The sequence below is a fragment of the Entelurus aequoreus genome, linkage group LG26 (genome assembly GCF_033978785.1).
Source record: "Entelurus aequoreus isolate RoL-2023_Sb linkage group LG26, RoL_Eaeq_v1.1, whole genome shotgun sequence".
NCBI classification, from domain to species: Eukaryota; Metazoa; Chordata; class Actinopteri; order Syngnathiformes; family Syngnathidae; genus Entelurus; species Entelurus aequoreus.
The window spans coordinates 39,732,003-39,753,165 of NC_084756.1; the positions used below are offsets into that span (position 1 = coordinate 39,732,003).

The window sequence follows — 21,163 nt, forward strand, 5'->3', positions numbered from 1 at the left end:
TTTCAAAATCGTCGTCGGCGAGTGCCGGGAAGAATTGGAGGCGGGTTTGGATGTAATTGTTAATCAGCCGGAGGTTGTCCTTGTGTTCCTCGGGCAGGGATTCCGAGAAATTGAGGAGGGGGATGAAGACTTCGGCATTAGGGAAGGTCGTTTTGGCCGCTTTAAGGGCCCTCCGGAGCTGTTTGAAGGTGGTAACCTTGGGTTTTTGTTCCCTATTATTGATACCGAATGCTAAGACCACCTTCTCAACCTCAGGACTAACTGCTGTTTTTTTCAGGATGGCCTCTGCATGGAGAAATCTGGCCCCCGGGTAGCTGTCGATCTGGATGTCCTGGTGACGAAAGGCTGGGAGGTGCTTGAGGTTAGAGTCCCCGATCACCACGACCTTCCTGCTGACAGACAGGTGCCAATCCATCATTTTTCGATCCGAGTTGATGTGCACAGTGGGCTTTCTGGCAGTGCTCGGACTCGTAGGCGTGGTAACCTGCGCCGTACTATTGTCTTCTGTCGGCTGTGAAGTCGAAGTGACTGTTTTTGTTTTTTTCTGGCTTCCAGAAAACAGTTGGGCCCAACTTGGGGTTCTCAGACCCAGGACAGGCCTGTCTGGGACGGACGTCTCCGGGAGGGGCACGCCCGGGAGGAGTGGATCCGGGACGGGTAGGTCCAAGAGGGGCGTGTCCGGGAGGGGCGTGTCCGGAAGAGGCGTGTCCGGAAGAGGCGTGTCCGGAAGAGGCGCGTCCGGAGGAGGCGTGTCCGGAGGAGGCGCGTCCGGGATGGGCGGGTCCGGGAGGGGTTCCTGTGACCGCTCAGGGTAGAGTAGGTACCAGGGTGGAGGCGTGTCCGGGGAAGACTGATCCCGTGTGGGCGACCCCGACTGCTCAGGTAAGTGTTGGTCCGTCTCTGGCTGGTCAGGAGTCCCCCGCACATTCTCATCCCCATGTATCAAAATCAACGCACTGTGTTCAACAGGTGGAGCCGGGCGAGGCGGCGTGTCGGAGACCACCGGGAGGACCCCGATCTCAGCACCGACCCGCGATCGCGGCCCATGCGGCCGGACCAAAGGTGCCTCGACGATAGCGTCGTCGGCAGGTCTGCTGCACGGCTTGCGAGGTCGCGTTGCTCTCTGGGCCACAGATGGTTCGGTAGCCGGAGAGGAAGGCGACAAGACCGGGAAAGGGACCGGAGTCACCCGTCCACGCGGGTCCCGATCCTGCTCCACCTCAGGGGACCACTCCCTGGTAATGGGGTCGGTCATGGTGGACACCGTGGCGTGTGCAGCGGCAGTTGGTAGAATGACCGGCGGGGGCAGCGAGGGGTGCACCACCTCCATGACAACGCGGTTGTCCAACGAGTCCGAGTCCGCTCGAGGCTCGGTACGTCGGCGCCGCGCTGGGGGCAACACCTCCTCAACGGCCCGGGTGTCAACCAAGACCGAGTCCACCTGAGACTGGGCCTGCTGGAGCGTCTCAGTCGTCAGCCTGCGCCCTAGGTGTGTCTTGGCCCACGCCGAGGCCACTTTGAATGGGGCTTCCCAATTGTGTGAAATAAATTCCCCCAGTTTATCAGCTTCTGATTGCAGTGTTTTATGGTAATGTTCCCTAAGAATTATAATTGTAGAATGTGCCCAATTTTTTGCATTACCCTTTATCCGGTCTTCTGTGTCGGGGTTGGTAACAGCTGGTCTGATTCCCGTCGTCAAAGCAAGTTCCATCCTAGTGATGGTAAGTGGTTGTTGTTCCTTGCTGACGTTTTTTAGATGATGTACCACTTTAATGATGTTGTACATAATTCTAGCTATGGAGCTAAAGTCGGGGTCCAGATTGTCAGGAGAAGATGCCCTGGGGGGATGTGCCTGGTTAATCTTGGCTGTTCTTTCTTTGCGGCGTTTTCCCCGTGCTGTTTTGTGTTGTTTGTTACCCCTATGATTTGCCCTATGAGTCCCCCTGGGATAGGGAGGGTTATCATGGGTAGGGTGGAAATTTCCCCTGTTTTGGCGGGGCATGTCATCTGCCGGAAAATTTGGATGTTGCGGTTGGAAGCCTCTGAAAAATGTGTTATTATTTTGGCGTGCAGTGTCGTTGTTTCGCCACTGTGGGGCGCTGTCTCGTATCTCACGCGCGTTATGATCCCGGTGACGCGCGTCATGATCTCGGCGACGCGCGTCAAGATCCCGGCCACGCGCGTCATGATCCCGGTCACGAGCGTCATGATCCCGGTCACGCGCGTCATGGTCCCGGTCACGCGCGCCACGATCACGGTCACGCGCGCCATGATTACGGTCACGCGCGTCGCGATCACGGTGATGCGCGTCGCGATCACGGTGACGCGCGTCATGCTCACGGTGACGCGCGTCATGATCACGGTGACGCGCGTCATGATCACGGTGCCGCGCGTCATGATCACGGCGACGCGTGTCCCCTTGGGGGCGGCCATGGCCGCCGCAACAATGATCGTGATCATGAGGCCAACCTCGAGTCACTTCAGCATATGTTAGGTGCTGAAAACGGCCGGAAAATTGTGTGTTTTGGCCGTAATGGCGGTCGTTATGATGCGGGGATCGGGAACGCGGAACCATCTCGCGCTGCTGGCACTGTTTCCGTCCGCGCGGACGGACCTGGTGCCATTCCTCGTCCTCCCACGCCGTCATTTTTTGGAAAATGCGTTATTTTGGTGATTAGAATAAGGTGGGTAGGCTAAAATTATATTAGGGACTAAGGTAAGTAGGGTGAAATAGAAATTAAAATTGTATGGGAAATAATATATATATATATAAAGTGAAACAAGAGAAAACCGGCGAGCTTCCGCCCGCTGTGTGGCGCACTTCCGCCCGGACCGGATGTCTCAAGATGGCCGAGAATGCGAAGCACTCTCGACAAAAAAACAAATTAACAAACAACTAAGGGCGGTTCTGCGAAGAACGATAAAAAATCCCCAAGGAAAGGGGTTGAACTAACTAGCTAAGAAACTTAGGGTTGTAAAACTGAACGTAAGTAAGCGAATTGTCAACGGACTTTTCGCCTCGTGGGAGACCAGCTCGCCACGGCACCAAATTAAAGGGAAAGAGGGAAAATGGGAGAAAAGGAGGTAAAATAGTGTAAATTTGTGATAAATGCAAGTCTTGTTTCGCAACGTTTCGGTACTCTCTGTACCTTCTTCAGGCGTAAGACTTGTCTAACTGAATGAGTTGAAAATCGGCTTGTTCGTGCAATTTCGTGAGCTGTTGCTCCTCCGGTGGTTCGATGGCAAGTGAGGCCATTGGCTGCGAGAGGTGGGGTGGAGTCATGGCTGGCAGAAAATAAGGAATTATTTTTGCAAAGCCAAAAATCTCCACTGATAAACCACGTGACTGCAGGAATGTGTGGCCCCAAGCACAATTAACCCCTATAGAATTGCTTATAATAGTGAATTAAAATAAAAATCAATAATAAAATATAATAAAAAATTCTTATATATATATATATATATATATATATATATATATATGTACAATTATGTCCACATATACAGATATATACTGTACTACATATAAAAAAAAGGTTAGAAAAATTCACTATTAGTTGCACAGTGAACCAAGCCGTGGACCAAGGTAAGTATGGCTCCTTTATGGAGTCCGAACAGGTCCAACAATGTTTTTAGGAAGTTTTTCAGGTTTTTTAATGTGTTTTTGTGAATTTTTGAGGTTTTTTGTGATTTTTTAAGATGTTTTTTGTATTTTTTTGCAGGTCCTCGTAGGAGTGCTGGGACATCCGGGGCCCCCCCAGCGCCGGAATGTCCGAATACCCAGGTAAGTAGCTGTACAATGCAGGTAAGTAGGGTAAGTGGGAATAATATGATGTTGTTTTTGTTGTTTGTGTGTACACAAATGGCCCAGGTGGGCCCACAAGGCAGAGCGCGAGCCGTAAGTGGACCAGAGGCACAGGCGGGTTAGGGTTGGGGTTGGGGTTAGGGTTAGGGTTAGGGTTAGGGTTAGGTTTAGAGTTAGGGTTAGGGTTAGGCATAAAGAAAAAGAGTTGGTTAGGGTTAGGCATAGAGAAAGAGAGTTGGTTAGGGTTAGGGCTAAGGGTGGGGGTGGGGCGATAGAAAAGAGCGAAAAAAAAGAATAAGAAGGGTGTGCACGGTCCGTCTATGGCCCAGCGGGCTCGCACTCACGCCTCATTGAGCCCCCCCGGGTGTCTAGTACCCAGTCTGTGGATCCAGAGGCCTTCCGCCCGCCTCCGTTGGGCGGCACTCCATCTGGAGTTGGCTTGGACCACACACGCCCGGACAGAAGCCCACCCGTGCCGGATAAAGTGTTGGACAAGGTAGGTGGTGGTGTTCTTCTGCCGGACAATGTTATATTTATGTTGGTGGAAACGGGTGGCGATGGTGTTACCCGTTTCACCAACATACATAGCACGGCAACGCTGGCAGAGGATAACATACACGCAATTTTTGACCTGCCCGTCTCCTCTGCACAGCGGCCGGAAGACCTTACCGCTGTGGCGATTGACCAGCCAAGGGATGTTCCGCAAGGGAGCGCTGCTCCGGGCCGAGGGCGGATCTCCGGTGGAACTGATCCGAGCCCTGACAAGCAGATCACCCAGGCTGGGATTTTTGCGGTAGGCCGAGACCAGATAATAGTCCTTCAGTTTGCCGCTTTTCTCCACAAAGGTACAAAAGTTACCCTTGACCCTTCTGGAAACCTGTACCGCCGCAGGCGAGAAGGTTGTAATGAGGGGGATCATGTGTTTACCAGGGGGAGGCTTCTTCTGGTCCAGGAAGCACCTGAACTGTCTCCTGAGGAAGGATCTGGAATACCCTCTCTTCCTCAGGGCCGTGAACAGGGCTCCCATGGCCGTTACAAAGTCCTCCCGCCTGGTGCAGATCCGGTGGAACCTCAGCAGCTGGGACTTCACCAATCCCGCGTAGGTGTGTCGGGGGTGGAAGCTGGTTTTGTGGAGGAGGGCATGGGTATCCGTCTCTTTAAAAAACACCTTAATGTCCAAATGGTGAGTGGAGGTGAAATCCGGACCCTTGAAGGTGGTAGTGTCCAGGAAGTCCACTGACGTGGGGCTGGTGGTGGACTTAATGGTGATACTGGGGTTGTGGGTATTCAGGGTGTGGCGGAACCCCTCAAATTCCTCCATGGAATGAGTCCACACCCCCCAGATATCATCCAAATACCTGAAATAATGGAGGGGCCTGATTGCGCAGGCAGCAAGGGCAGAGGTCTCCCATTCTGCCATGAAGATGTTAGCATAGGCCGGAGCAAACTTTTTGCCCATGGCCGTGCCCTTGATCTGTAGAAAGAACCGGCCATTGAACTCAAAGTCGTTCCTCCTGAGGTTGATGTCGAGAAGCTGGAGGAGTTCCTTCTCGGGCCTGCTAACATCTCGGTATTTATAAAAAATGTTTTTGACGGCTTGGATGCCCTGGTCAATGTCAATATTCGTGTACAAACTATCAATATCAATGGTAAACAAGACTGCCTCTTGGGGAATGATCAAATTTTTAATTTTGTCAATAAAGTCATATGTGTCCTTAAGATAACTCTCGTGTTTAATGGAGAGTGGGGTCAAAAAGTAATCTATAAACGCCGCCGTCCTGTAGGTTTCACTGCCGCAGTCGGACACAATGGGCCTGCCCGGGGGTATCTCGTACGGTCGGCTCCACTTGTGTCGTTCCTTGTGGATCTTGGGGAGCAAGTAGAACCTACGGGGGCGGGGCTCCGATTCGCCCAAGAGGTAAGTCTTTTGTTTGTGGTTAATGAATCGTTTTTTCATTAAATTTTTGACTATGTTTTCGACCATAGGGATCGTTTGTGGGTAAATGGGCGTGGCCAATGGTTGGTAGTAGGTGGTGTCACTCAATTGTCTGGTGCCCTCCCAGACATATTGAGACCTATCCATGATGACCACTGCGCTACCCTTGTCTGCCGGCTTAATAATTATGTTCCTGTTGTTTTTCAGGCTATGCAGGGCCTCTGTTTCGTCCCGCGTCAGGTTGGGCGCGACCGCGAGGGCGCAGCCCGATAGGAGCGACGGGTGTTCGTCCGCCAGGACCAGCGTTTGGACCTCTGGAGGAAGCAGTCCCGGTGAGGGCTCCCAATCGGACCTCGGGGTGAAAGGTCGCGGCCCAAGAGACTCTTGCTTTTCATAGAAAACCGCAGTTTTGACACTTCTATGATATTCCTGCAGGTCGAATTTTACTTGATGGTGCCACTCTGGACTGAGGCTGGTGGACGGGACGAAACTGAGGCCCTTGTCGAGGAGGGAATGCTGCGATGAGGTAAGTAGGAAATTTTTTGATAAATTTACGATGTTTTTGTTTGTGTTTATGTTTCCCCCCCGAAAGGTCGGGCTTTTGGGGAGGTCAAGTTTAAACAGTGATACCAGTGCCTCATCATGTTCTTGGCTGTGTCCTTTGTCCAATGGATCTTGTCCCTCCCCGTTTCAAAATCGTCGTCGGCGAGTGCCGGGAAGAATTGGAGGCGGGTTTGGATGTAATTGTTAATCAGCCGGAGGTTGTCCTTGTGTTCCTCGGGCAGGGATTCCGAGAAATTGAGGAGGGGGATGAAGACTTCGGCATTAGGGAAGGTCGTTTTGGCCGCTTTAAGGGCCCTCCGGAGCTGTTTGAAGGTGGTAACCTTGGGTTTTTGTTCCCTATTATTGATACCGAATGCTAAGACCACCTTCTCAACCTCAGGACTAACTGCTGTTTTTTTCAGGATGGCCTCTGCATGGAGAAATCTGGCCCCCGGGTAGCTGTCGATCTGGATGTCCTGGTGACGAAAGGCTGGGAGGTGCTTGAGGTTAGAGTCCCCGATCACCACGACCTTCCTGCTGACAGACAGGTGCCAATCCATCATTTTTCGATCCGAGTTGATGTGCACAGTGGGCTTTCTGGCAGTGCTCGGACTCGTAGGCGTGGTAACCTGCGCCGTACTATTGTCTTCTGTCGGCTGTGAAGTCGAAGTGACTGTTTTTGTTTTTTTCTGGCTTCCAGAAAACAGTTGGGCCCAACTTGGGGTTCTCAGACCCAGGACAGGCCTGTCTGGGACGGACGTCTCCGGGAGGGGCACGCCCGGGAGGAGTGGATCCGGGACGGGTAGGTCCAAGAGGGGCGTGTCCGGGAGGGGCGTGTCCGGAAGAGGCGTGTCCGGAAGAGGCGTGTCCGGAAGAGGCGCGTCCGGAGGAGGCGTGTCCGGAGGAGGCGCGTCCGGGATGGGCGGGTCCGGGAGGGGTTCCTGTGACCGCTCAGGGTAGAGTAGGTACCAGGGTGGAGGCGTGTCCGGGGAAGACTGATCCCGTGTGGGCGACCCCGACTGCTCAGGTAAGTGTTGGTCCGTCTCTGGCTGGTCAGGAGTCCCCCGCACATTCTCATCCCCATGTATCAAAATCAACGCACTGTGTTCAACAGGTGGAGCCGGGCGAGGCGGCGTGTCGGAGACCACCGGGAGGACCCCGATCTCAGCACCGACCCGCGATCGCGGCCCATGCGGCCGGACCAAAGGTGCCTCGACGATAGCGTCGTCGGCAGGTCTGCTGCACGGCTTGCGAGGTCGCGTTGCTCTCTGGGCCACAGATGGTTCGGTAGCCGGAGAGGAAGGCGACAAGACCGGGAAAGGGACCGGAGTCACCCGTCCACGCGGGTCCCGATCCTGCTCCACCTCAGGGGACCACTCCCTGGTAATGGGGTCGGTCATGGTGGACACCGTGGCGTGTGCAGCGGCAGTTGGTAGAATGACCGGCGGGGGCAGCGAGGGGTGCACCACCTCCATGACAACGCGGTTGTCCAACGAGTCCGAGTCCGCTCGAGGCTCGGTACGTCGGCGCCGCGCTGGGGGCAACACCTCCTCAACGGCCCGGGTGTCAACCAAGACCGAGTCCACCTGAGACTGGGCCTGCTGGAGCGTCTCAGTCGTCAGCCTGCGCCCTAGGTGTGTCTTGGCCCACGCCGAGGCCACTTTGAATGGGGCTTCCCAATTGTGTGAAATAAATTCCCCCAGTTTATCAGCTTCTGATTGCAGTGTTTTATGGTAATGTTCCCTAAGAATTATAATTGTAGAATGTGCCCAATTTTTTGCATTACCCTTTATCCGGTCTTCTGTGTCGGGGTTGGTAACAGCTGGTCTGATTCCCGTCGTCAAAGCAAGTTCCATCCTAGTGATGGTAAGTGGTTGTTGTTCCTTGCTGACGTTTTTTAGATGATGTACCACTTTAATGATGTTGTACATAATTCTTTTTTTTTTAAACTTAAATTTTTATTCTGTCACATGCATACATATATCAACAGGGTCAACATCTTACAATATATACATAGTCAATTTATATTCCATATCAAGCATTTGTGGTGTCATTTTCCTGAGTTTTGTATTCAGTCCATTTTGTCCATTTCTCAAGAAATAGTTCCTCCTGTATTCTGAGTCTATGTGTAAATCTTTCCATTACATATAGTTCTTCCACAATGCACAGCCACTGTTCACAGGTCGGTGAGCTGCTACTACGCCACAGTCTTGTAATTGCCTTTTTGCTGGCTGCTAACAAAACCTTGACTAAATAGAAATCATCGAATTGCATATATTCCTGCGTCAAGTTTCCCAAGTATAGTATCATACTTGTTTTTGGAATGTCATATTGTAGTACTTCTTTTATCACTGACCACACGTCATACCAATATTTTTCAATATTGGGACAGTTCCAGAACACATGTTCGTGGTCAGCGTCCATATTTCCACATAGCCTCCAACATGGTTGTTTCTTTGCTGCGACTCTTCCGCTTATTTTTGGAGTTATAAAGTATCTAGTCATGTTTTTCCAGCAAAACTCCCTCCATACCCTAGAACTCGTGGCCGTGCACTGCGTTTTACAAATATTATACCAGTCCTTTTCAGTGATCTGCTCCCCAAATCCTCTTTCCCATTTCTCTTTAATGTACATGGTTGAAGTCCCCTTGCTTGTCATCAATCCCTGGTAAACAGCTGAGATCACTCTACATTTTTTATTATTATAAGCTTGTACCATTATTCTAATTAGCGGGTTCATTGATGCCCTTTTAATTTTTTTAATATAGTAGTCCCTTATCTGTAAATACCGGAAGAACTCATGTTTGTCTAGATCATATGTCGCCCGTAGGTCTTCGAAACTCCTCATCTGCCCATCTTCCAACAGTGTGCACATTGCCGTCAAGCCTTTTCGTTCCCACTGTTTAAACCCATGATCTTCGAACCCAGGCTTGAAATTGGGATCACGTGTCAACCATCCTAGTATCTTTCTTTCATCCTCTAATTTGTATTTTTTTGAGATATTATTCCAAATTCCAATTGTAAATTTAGTAATCGGACTCAGTTCTGCCTCTACTCTCTTTTCTATTGTTTTATTTGCCAACAAGTTTTGGATAAGATCTCTCCCCTGGTCTAATTCAATTCCCTTCCATTTCGCTTCGTATTCTGGTCTACACCAGCATACTAGATACCGAAGTTGGGCTGCATGGAAATATTCTTTCAGATTTGGCAATGCCATTCCCCCTTTTACCTTGGGCAGCTGGAGAGTTTCGAACCTAATTCTGGGTCTTTTACCCCCCCATATGAATCTCGATATATTTTTATCCCACTCATCAAATTGTATTTGTGGTACTGCTACTGGTAGGGATTGAAACAAGTACAAGAGTCTCGGCAACACATTCATCTTGATTATTTCTATTCTTGAGCTTAAGTCCAGACACAGCACTGACCATCTCTCCAGATCCATTTTAAGCCTCAGATTTATCGACCCATAGTTGGCTTCATATAGTTTATCTCTTTCCTTTGTTATATTAACTCCCAAATATTTGACCATTTCCAGGTCCCAATTTAGTTTATACGTCTCTCTAATTTCTAATGAGGGGTTATAGTTTAACAATAATATTTGTGTTTTTGTGACATTTAACTTATACCCCGAATATCGTCCATAATCTTCGAGGGTTCTCATTAATCTAGGGAATGTTTCTTCTGGATCTCGGAGATAGATCAGTACATCGTCTGCAAAAAGCCCCACCTTGTGTTCATTATGTCTAATCTGTATACCTTTAATTTCCTTGTTTTCTCTAATCAGTTGGGCTAATGGTTCTATAAATAATGCGAATAACGTCGGGGATAAACAGCAACCCTGCCTGGTAGACCTCTCCAATTTGAAGCTTTTCGATAGACTTCCATTTATTTTGACTCTAGCTGATGGTTCTTGGTATAGTGACTTTATTATCTGTACTGATTTTTTGTTAAAGCCTAGTCTTTCCATTACTTTATACAGGTATAACCAATTTACACTGTCGAATGCTTTGTGAGCATCAACACTCACGAGCATAGCACTTGTTTTTGTCTTCTGTATTTCATCAACTAAATGTAAGGCTCTCCTTATGTTATCCTGAGTTTGTCTTTCCCTAATAAATCCAGTTTGGCAGTCCTCTATTAGATCCGACATAAAGTTTTCAAACCTTTTTGAAATAATAGATGTATACAACTTGTAGTCCACATTCAGTAGCGAAATAGGTCTATAATTGTTACAGTCTTCTTTATCTTTACCTTCTTTATGTATTACTGATATAATCGCTTCTTTCCATGAGGGGGGAATTTTTCCTTTTTTAAGGGTGTAATTAAAGGAGGTCTGTAATAAGGGAATCAACTCTTCTTTAAATGTCTTGTAAAATTCGGCACTAAAGCCATCTGTCCCCGGGGATTTGTTATTTTTGGTCCTTTGTATTGCTTCTTCAATTTCCCCAATTGTTATATTAGCGTTTAGCATCTTGTTTTGGCTAACTCCCAATGAAGGCAGGTCCAATGAATTTAAGAGAAGTTCCATTTCCTCCTCTCTTGCCGCAACTGGTTGTGTATATAGTGTTCGATAATAATTTTCAAATACGTTTTCAATCGCTTCTGGATCGTATAATAGGTTGTTGGTCTTGGGGTCCCTTATTTTGTGAATATTATTTAATGTTTGTTGTTTTTTCAGTCTCCTAGCTAACATCTTTGTTGCTTTAGAGCCTCCCTCGTAGTATGTTTGTTTCACAAACCTGGTCTTTTTTTCGACCTCATCCATAAGCATTTCGTTTACTTTTTTTCTCATGTCTTTAATCTGATCCATTATCTCAGAGGTTCCCACTGTTTTATGTTGTTGTTCCAAATCTTTCAATTTTCCGATTCGTTTTTGATATAATTCTAATCTTGCCTTTTTCATAAAAGATGTTTGAGCTATCAACTTCCCCCTTAAGACCGCCTTCAGAGCATCCCATAAAATTGTCGGCTCCACCTCCCCGTTATCATTCTCTTCTAAATATGAGGTTATATCTTTTTTTGTTGATTCTATCACACTTTCACTATTCAGGATGCCCACATTCAATCTCCATAACGTGTTTTTCTTCCTACTATTTAGATGAATTGTCAAGTATATGGCACTATGGTCTGAGAGATCCGTTACTCCTATGTTGCACTCCTTCACTCTGTGTATTTCTTCTTTGTTCATCAGATACATATCTATTCTACTGTACATTTGATGTGGTGCTGAGTAATGAGTATAGTCCTTCTCCAACGGGTGTAGTTCTCTCCATATGTCTATTATTCCCAATTCCTTCATCATTATGTTCACATATTTGCTAATGTGTTCCTTACTTCTAATCGTGCTTGTCGTGTCTAAGTTATAATTCAAAGTCAGATTAATGTCACCTCCACACAGCCAAACCCCCTCTGCTTCTTTGTTAATAACATCAAATATTTTCTCATACGTGGATTTACCGCTATCTGGGGGGACATAGACATTAATTAACGTTACTGTTTGGTTTTCCAATTTCCCTTTCACTATTATATATCTCCCCTCTTTATCACATATTTCCTTGATTAATTCAAATTTAACTGAGTTCGATATTAATATGGCGACACCCCTCCTATTACTCTGTTTTAAGAATGTACTGTAAAATGTATTGTTGTACCCGAGTTTCCTGAATTTTTCATGTTCCTGTTTAGATAAGTGCGTTTCCTGTAAATATATTACCTGCATCTTTTCCTTTTTGAATTTAGCCAAGACTTTGCTTCTCTTAATCGGATTGTTTAACCCATTAACATTCAATGACACCACCCTTACTTCATTACTTTGCATAAAGGTTTTCCTTTCGTACTTTTTCTGTCTTCCCTGTATCACGTCTGTTGCATGTTTCAGTTAAATTTTTTTGAATAATGAAGAAAATAAAAATAAAAATAAAACAAGAAACAAAAGATGACCCCCAAGGTACAGAGGCTCGCTCGCGTGATCCTCTCCAATCCTCAACCTGGCTAGCTTTAACCATTTCCTATCTCTATCGCACAGCGAGCGACTCTCCTCTACACAGGTCCCTCAACCATAACATTGTGAGTTAGAATAAAAGAAAAGATAAACAAAAACCCCTAAGAGGGTATATAGGAGAAAGGTCAATGTTCCAATAAGAAAACAAAAAGTATCAATATCCACGGTTCATGATTCTATATCAAAGTTAAATCTCTGGGATTATATCTATATCAGGACAGAGAGCATATTCCTAGTTATACTACCTAGTAACCAGTGTTCTTTTTTGAACATGAGAGACAAAAAAACAAAACAGAAAAAAACCGGTAATATATATGCGGACCTATATGTGCACATACATGTAAATACATATACGCACTCACCCACAACCACGCATATATTCACTTGAAAAAAGGAATGTGGTAGTATTCATTTCGCATATCAAACTACTTCCATTGCACCAGGGTACGTATAGACCTGTCTCCCGAGCGCCCCAACGGGCGCCACCGCAGCACCACAACACTAAACCGGCTGTCGACCCAGCTACGGCAGCACCCACCACAGCGCCCCGGAGACAAGCCCACCGGGAACGAGGACAGGGGAGCCCCTCTACGCTAGCATGTCCAGTGTAAAACAAAGTCAACAACTTATCCATAATATTGATGTATATATAGATCGGTCTCATCCTCAACATATATGCAGTACAACTGAGTAATAAAATAGAAAATAATAAAAAATATAAACAAATAGAAAAATATAGAGGGAGAGAGGGAAATAGGTGGTGAAAGCAGAGACAACAATCGAGCTGAGACGAAGGGGAAATGCCTTCCAAATCCCTCTTTTAGTACACAAGAGTATGAAAAGATATTCAAGTTGAACCCTGTACAGATCAGGTTCCATAATGTTTTGTCGCCTGTATGATATCCAATGTTCAACCAATTTAGTCCCTTAAATATTATACATTCTCCCTTATACCGTCATCTTTCCTCTCTCCCTCCGTGGAAAATATAAATAAAAAAGGTTTACAGTAAAATACATAAAGGATCATTACAAACATGTAGTGCTTCTAAATGTTTATCAGATACCCACGTAAAATCCCATTCACACATACATATGCATACAAAAACATGCGAACTTGCCCACATTCCCACAAAAGCACCCACACACGATCCATGTCCTGATGTGGATACTCACGCACGCACCCACACACATATGTATGAATGGATACACACACACGCACACACCCACACACACACACACCCACATACACACACACACACACAAACAGAACAAAACAAAAAAAAAGGTTTGTATTCTATCTGATTCCAGATCTAATATCTTATAGAATGAGAGTTCAAACATAGACTAAACCAATAAACCATACCAGCGTTTCCCTTATTTCCCCTGACCATCCCCCTCCCCCCCGTGAGTCCCAAGTTCTTGCAAAAGTCCAAAAGAAAGTAAATCTCTGTCCGTTTCCCATCAGTCTATTCCCTTCAATGTGTCCATTTCCTTGGCAGGCAACCGTGGATGTGTCTATTTACCTAAGTGTCAGTTGTAGTGGTGTTCTTACCCCATTTCTCGGATCAATGCTACTCAGTACCGTCATTCTCGTCCAGAGCCCCCATGTTGTCTCCGGACTCGCTGCCGCTGCCGCCGTCTTCTTCTTCGCCGTCGTTCACCTCGTCGTTATATTCTCCTTCCACGCTGATGCCTCCCATCGCCTCGTCCTCTCCTCCCGGACCGTTCTTCCCGTGCGTTCCATCCTCTTCGTTGCCTAGTCCAGCGCCGTTCTCCTCCTCTCTCTCCCGGCCGGTGTCGCCTCTCTCCTGGGTGGTGGCGCGCCCTCTTCTCGCTGGTTTGGTAGTTGTGTTTCTCTCCATGTCCGGGAGTCTGGCTATACGCCGGTCATAGAATCTTTGTGCTTCATCAGCGGTCTTGAATGCATGCGTTTTGTTTTTAAATTCCACCTTTAAAACAGCTGGAAAGACGAGGCGGAATCGGACATTCTTCTTCCACATTTGAGCTTTTACCTTGGTGAATGTGGCACGAAGTTTCACAGTAGCTGGCGCATAATCTGGATAGAGCATAATTTTCTGTCCCTTCCATTGTAGCAGGCTCCTGTCTGCCCGTAGTGCACGCATCTTGTCCTGAAAGTAATGGAAGCGGACCATCATCACTCTAGGCCTCGGGTTGGGCCCCGGATTTTCCTTACCGATCCTGTGCGCTCTGTCTAGTATGGGTGGCTCGGTGAACACGTCCCCAAGTACCGTGGCAAAAAAGTTTTGCATGAATTGAACACAGTCGTTCCTTTCCCCAGGACTCGGTAGTACGTTCGTGACGCGCAAGTTGCAGCGTCTAGACCTGTTAGAGGCGTCTTCCATGCGTTCGTTCAGTGACTCGTTCTGGGTCAAGAGCTGCTCACATATAGCCTCAAGAGCGGTGACTCGTTCAGTTAGCTGCGTTGCGTTTTCTTCCAAGTCGACGATCCTTTTGCCTTGATCCTCCACAATTATCTTCACTTCATCCATGGTCCTCTTCAGCGGAGCTATTATATTCTCCATTGATGCGGTCATGAGTCGGTGTAGGCTCTCCATTTCTGGGGGTAGGCTGGCTGCGGTCATGCTACCAGCATTAGCCTCTTTAGCAGCTACAGAGCTACTAGCTGGAGAGGCTAAGCTAGTCCCACTGTTTGTAGTGGTAGTTTTACTATGCCGAGTAAAGTGCGCCTTTATCCCCTGCTGTGGAGTTTTGCCGCCCCGCGAAGCCATAGTGTGCCTATAATCACTTATGTTCTCCTTTCAACTCGAATTTCCTCACAATATGTGGTTTTTATACAATTTGAGTGTCAAATTCACGGAGAGTCGCTCGGACGCGTCTTCCCTCCTTCACATCTTAACCGGAAGTCGTTGTACATAATTCTAGCTATGGAGCTAAAGTCGGGGTCCAGATTGTCAGGAGAAGATGCCCTGGGGGGATGTGCCTGGTTAATCTTGGCTGTTCTTTCTTTGCGGCGTTTTCCCCGTGCTGTTTTGTGTTGTTTGTTACCCCTATGATTTGCCCTATGAGTCCCCCTGGGATAGGGAGGGTTATCATGGGTAGGGTGGAAATTTCCCCTGTTTTGGCGGGGCATGTCATCTGCCGGAAAATTTGGATGTTGCGGTTGGAAGCCTCTGAAAAATGTGTTATTATTTTGGCGTGCAGTGTCGTTGTTTCGCCACTGTGGGGCGCTGTCTCGTATCTCACGCGCGTTATGATCCCGGTGACGCGCGTCATGATCTCGGCGACGCGCGTCAAGATCCCGGCCACGCGCGTCATGATCCCGGTCACGAGCGTCATGATCCCGGTCACGCGCGTCATGGTCCCGGTCACGCGCGCCACGATCACGGTCACGCGCGCCATGATTACGGTCACGCGCGTCGCGATCACGGTGATGCGCGTCGCGATCACGGTGACGCGCGTCATGCTCACGGTGACGCGCGTCATGATCACGGTGACGCGCGTCATGATCACGGTGCCGCGCGTCATGATCACGGCGACGCGTGTCCCCTTGGGGGCGGCCATGGCCGCCGCAACAATGATCGTGATCATGAGGCCAACCTCGAGTCACTTCAGCATATGTTAGGTGCTGAAAACGGCCGGAAAATTGTGTGTTTTGGCCGTAATGGCGGTCGTTATGATGCGGGGATCGGGAACGCGGAACCATCTCGCGCTGCTGGCACTGTTTCCGTCCGCGCGGACGGACCTGGTGCCATTCCTCGTCCTCCCACGCCGTCATTTTTTGGAAAATGCGTTATTTTGGTGATTAGAATAAGGTGGGTAGGCTAAAATTATATTAGGGACTAAGGTAAGTAGGGTGAAATAGAAATTAAAATTGTATGGGAAATAATATATATATATATAAAGTGAAACAAGAGAAAACCGGCGAGCTTCCGCCCGCTGTGTGGCGCACTTCCGCCCGGACCGGATGTCTCAAGATGGCCGAGAATGCGAAGCACTCTCGACAAAAAAACAAATTAACAAACAACTAAGGGCGGTTCTGCGAAGAACGATAAAAAATCCCCAAGGAAAGGGGTTGAACTAACTAGCTAAGAAACTTAGGGTTGTAAAACTGAACGTAAGTAAGCGAATTGTCAACGGACTTTTCGCCTCGTGGGAGACCAGCTCGCCACGGCACCAAATTAAAGGGAAAGAGGGAAAATGGGAGAAAAGGAGGTAAAATAGTGTAAATTTGTGATAAATGCAAGTCTTGTTTCGCAACGTTTCGGTACTCTCTGTACCTTCTTCAGGCGTAAGACTTGTCTAACTGAATGAGTTGAAAATCGGCTTGTTCGTGCAATTTCGTGAGCTGTTGCTCCTCCGGTGGTTCGATGGCAAGTGAGGCCATTGGCTGCGAGAGGTGGGGTGGAGTCATGGCTGGCAGAAAATAAGGAATTATTTTTGCAAAGCCAAAAATCTCCACTGATAAACCACGTGACTGCAGGAATGTGTGGCCCCAAGCACAATTAACCCCTATAGAATTGCTTACAATAGTGAATTAAAATAAAAATCAATAATAAAATATAATAAAAAATTCTTATATATATATATATATATATATATATATATATATATATGTACAATTATGTCCACATATACAGATATATACTGTACTACATATAAAAAAAAGGTTAGAAAAATTCACTATTAGTTGCACAGTGAACCAAGCCGTGGACCAAGGTAAGTATGGCTCCTTTATGGAGTCCGAACAGGTCCAACAATGTTTTTAGGAAGTTTTTCAGGTTTTTTAATGTGTTTTTGTGAATTTTTGAGGTTTTTTGTGATTTTTTAAGATGTTTTTTGTATTTTTTTGCAGGTCCTCGTAGGAGTGCTGGGACATCCGGGGCCCCCCCAGCGCCGGAATGTCCGAATACCCAGGTAAGTAGCTGTACAATGCAGGTAAGTAGGGTAAGTGGGAATAATATGATGTTGTTTTTGTTGTTTGTGTGTACACAAATGGCCCAGGTGGGCCCACAAGGCAGAGCGCGAGCCGTAAGTGGACCAGAGGCACAGGCGGGTTAGGGTTGGGGTTGGGGTTAGGGTTAGGGTTAGGGTTAGGGTTAGGTTTAGAGTTAGGGTTAGGGTTAGGCATAAAGAAAAAGAGTTGGTTAGGGTTAGGCATAGAGAAAGAGAGTTGGTTAGGGTTAGGGCTAAGGGTGGGGGTGGGGCGATAGAAAAGAGCGAAAAAAAAGAATAAGAAGGGTGTGCACGGTCCGTCTATGGCCCAGCGGGCTCGCACTCACGCCTCATTGAGCCCCCCCGGGTGTCTAGTACCCAGTCTGTGGATCCAGAGGCCTTCCGCCCGCCTCCGTTGGGCGGCACTCCATCTGGAGTTGGCTTGGACCACACACGCCCGGACAGAAGCCCACCCGTGCCGGATAAAGTGTTGGACAAGGTAGGTGGTGGTGTTCTTCTGCCGGACAATGTTATATTTATGTTGGTGGAAACGGGTGGCGATGGTGTTACCCGTTTCACCAACATACATAGCACGGCAACGCTGGCAGAGGATAACATACACGCAATTTTTGACCTGCCCGTCTCCTCTGCACAGCGGCCGGAAGACCTTACCGCTGTGGCGATTGACCAGCCAAGGGATGTTCCGCAAGGGAGCGCTGCTCCGGGCCGAGGGCGGATCTCCGGTGGAACTGATCCGAGCCCTGACAAGCAGATCACCCAGGCTGGGATTTTTGCGGTAGGCCGAGACCAGATAATAGTCCTTCAGTTTGCCGCTTTTCTCCACAAAGGTACAAAAGTTACCCTTGACCCTTCTGGAAACCTGTACCGCCGCAGGCGAGAAGGTTGTAATGAGGGGGATCATGTGTTTACCAGGGGGAGGCTTCTTCTGGTCCAGGAAGCACCTGAACTGTCTCCTGAGGAAGGATCTGGAATACCCTCTCTTCCTCAGGGCCGTGAACAGGGCTCCCATGGCCGTTACAAAGTCCTCCCGCCTGGTGCAGATCCGGTGGAACCTCAGCAGCTGGGACTTCACCAATCCCGCGTAGGTGTGTCGGGGGTGGAAGCTGGTTTTGTGGAGGAGGGCATGGGTATCCGTCTCTTTAAAAAACACCTTAATGTCCAAATGGTGAGTGGAGGTGAAATCCGGACCCTTGAAGGTGGTAGTGTCCAGGAAGTCCACTGACGTGGGGCTGGTGGTGGACTTAATGGTGATACTGGGGTTGTGGGTATTCAGGGTGTGGCGGAACCCCTCAAATTCCTCCATGGAATGAGTCCACACCCCCCAGATATCATCCAAATACCTGAAATAATGGAGGGGCCTGATTGCGCAGGCAGCAAGGGCAGAGGTCTCCCATTCTGCCATGAAGATGTTAGCATAGGCCGGAGCAAACTTTTTGCCCATGGCCGTGCCCTTGATCTGTAGAAAGAACCGGCCATTGAACTCAAAGTCGTTCCTCCTGAGGTTGATGTCGAGAAGCTGGAGGAGTTCCTTCTCGGGCCTGCTAACATCTCGGTATTTATAAAAAATGTTTTTGACGGCTTGGATGCCCTGGTCAATGTCAATATTCGTGTACAAACTATCAATATCAATGGTAAACAAGACTGCCTCTTGGGGAATGATCAAATTTTTAATTTTGTCAATAAAGTCATATGTGTCCTTAAGATAACTCTCGTGTTTAATGGAGAGTGGGGTCAAAAAGTAATCTATAAACGCCGCCGTCCTGTAGGTTTCACTGCCGCAGTCGGACACAATGGGCCTGCCCGGGGGTATCTCGTACGGTCGGCTCCACTTGTGTCGTTCCTTGTGGATCTTGGGGAGCAAGTAGAACCTACGGGGGCGGGGCTCCGATTCGCCCAAGAGGTAAGTCTTTTGTTTGTGGTTAATGAATCGTTTTTTCATTAAATTTTTGACTATGTTTTCGACCATAGGGATCGTTTGTGGGTAAATGGGCGTGGCCAATGGTTGGTAGTAGGTGGTGTCACTCAATTGTCTGGTGCCCTCCCAGACATATTGAGACCTATCCATGATGACCACTGCGCTACCCTTGTCTGCCGGCTTAATAATTATGTTCCTGTTGTTTTTCAGGCTATGCAGGGCCTCTGTTTCGTCCCGCGTCAGGTTGGGCGCGACCGCGAGGGCGCAGCCCGATAGGAGCGACGGGTGTTCGTCCGCCAGGACCAGCGTTTGGACCTCTGGAGGAAGCAGTCCCGGTGAGGGCTCCCAATCGGACCTCGGGGTGAAAGGTCGCGGCCCAAGAGACTCTTGCTTTTCATAGAAAACCGCAGTTTTGACACTTCTATGATATTCCTGCAGGTCGAATTTTACTTGATGGTGCCACTCTGGACTGAGGCTGGTGGACGGGACGAAACTGAGGCCCTTGTCGAGGAGGGAATGCTGCGATGAGGTAAGTAGGAAATTTTTTGATAAATTTACGATGTTTTTGTTTGTGTTTATGTTTCCCCCCCGAAAGGTCGGGCTTTTGGGGAGGTCAAGTTTAAACAGTGATACCAGTGCCTCATCATGTTCTTGGCTGTGTCCTTTGTCCAATGGATCTTGTCCCTCCCCGTTTCAAAATCGTCGTCGGCGAGTGCCGGGAAGAATTGGAGGCGGGTTTGGATGTAATTGTTAATCAGCCGGAGGTTGTCCTTGTGTTCCTCGGGCAGGGATTCCGAGAAATTGAGGAGGGGGATGAAGACTTCGGCATTAGGGAAGGTCGTTTTGGCCGCTTTAAGGGCCCTCCGGAGCTGTTTGAAGGTGGTAACCTTGGGTTTTTGTTCCCTATTATTGATACCGAATGCTAAGACCACCTTCTCAACCTCAGGACTAACTGCTGTTTTTTTCAGGATGGCCTCTGCATGGAGAAATCTGGCCCCCGGGTAGCTGTCGATCTGGATGTCCTGGTGACGAAAGGCTGGGAGGTGCTTGAGGTTAGAGTCCCCGATCACCACGACCTTCCTGCTGACAGACAGGTGCCAATCCATCATTTTTCGATCCGAGTTGATGTGCACAGTGGGCTTTCTGGCAGTGCTCGGACTCGTAGGCGTGGTAACCTGCGCCGTACTATTGTCTTCTGTCGGCTGTGAAGTCGAAGTGACTGTTTTTGTTTTTTTCTGGCTTCCAGAAAACAGTTGGGCCCAACTTGGGGTTCTCAGACCCAGGACAGGCCTGTCTGGGACGGACGTCTCCGGGAGGGGCACGCCCGGGAGGAGTGGATCCGGGACGGGTAGGTCCAAGAGGGGCGTGTCCGGGAGGGGCGTGTCCGGAAGAGGCGTGTCCGGAAGAGGCGTGTCCGGAAGAGGCGCGTCCGGAGGAGGCGTGTCCGGAGGAGGCGCGTCCGGGATGGGCGGGTCCGGGAGGGGTTCCTGTGACCGCTCAGGGTAGAGTAGGTACCAGGGTGGAGGCGTGTCCGGGGAAGACTGATCCCGTGTGGGCGACCCCGACTGCTCAGGTAAGTGTTGGTCCGTCTCTGGCTGGTCAGGAGTCCCCCGCACATTCTCATCCCCATGTATCAAAATCAACGCACTGTGTTCAACAGGTGGAGCCGGGCGAGGCGGCGTGTCGGAGACCACCGGGAGGACCCCGATCTCAGCACCGACCCGCGATCGCGGCCCATGCGGCCGGACCAAAGGTGCCTCGACGATAGCGTCGTCGGCAGGTCTGCTGCACGGCTTGCGAGGTCGCGTTGCTCTCTGGGCCACAGATGGTTCGGTAGCCGGAGAGGAAGGCGACAAGACCGGGAAAGGGACCGGAGTCACCCGTCCACGCGGGTCCCGATCCTGCTCCACCTCAGGGGACCACTCCCTGGTAATGGGGTCGGTCATGGTGGACACCGTGGCGTGTGCAGCGGCAGTTGGTAGAATGACCGGCGGGGGCAGCGAGGGGTGCACCACCTCCATGACAA

At 48.9% G+C, this 21,163-nt stretch overlaps 1 protein-coding gene across 1 annotated transcript; it reads right to left on the reverse strand.

Annotated features, from left to right (window-relative positions):
• Positions 1 to 13,751: 13,751 nt before the first annotated feature.
• Positions 13,752 to 15,131, reverse strand: LOC133643589 (uncharacterized). The gene is made up of 3 exons (XM_062038259.1): positions 14,482 to 15,131; positions 14,300 to 14,416; positions 13,752 to 14,163 (listed from the first exon to the last, which is right to left on the reverse strand). The coding sequence occupies exons 1-3, from the start codon at positions 15,035 to 15,037 to the stop codon at positions 13,859 to 13,861; spliced, it is 978 nt and encodes a 325-aa protein (XP_061894243.1). The 5' UTR covers positions 15,038 to 15,131; the 3' UTR covers positions 13,752 to 13,858.
• Between the last annotated feature and the right edge of the window lie 6,032 nt (positions 15,132 to 21,163).

Excerpts from the sequence above, each read along its gene's own strand:
- LOC133643589 (XM_062038259.1), bottom strand. The coding sequence starts at position 15,037 with ATGGCTTCGCGGGGCGGCAAAACTCCACAGCAGGGGATAAAGGCGCAC. Across the intron at positions 14,417-14,481 it reads AGACAGAGCGCACAGGATCG|GACAAGATGCGTGCACTACG; the intron begins GTAAGGAAAATC and ends CATTACTTTCAG. Across the intron at positions 14,164-14,299 it reads TTCGTGCCACATTCACCAAG|CCAGACTCCCGGACATGGAG; the intron begins GTAAAAGCTCAA and ends ACCGGCGTATAG.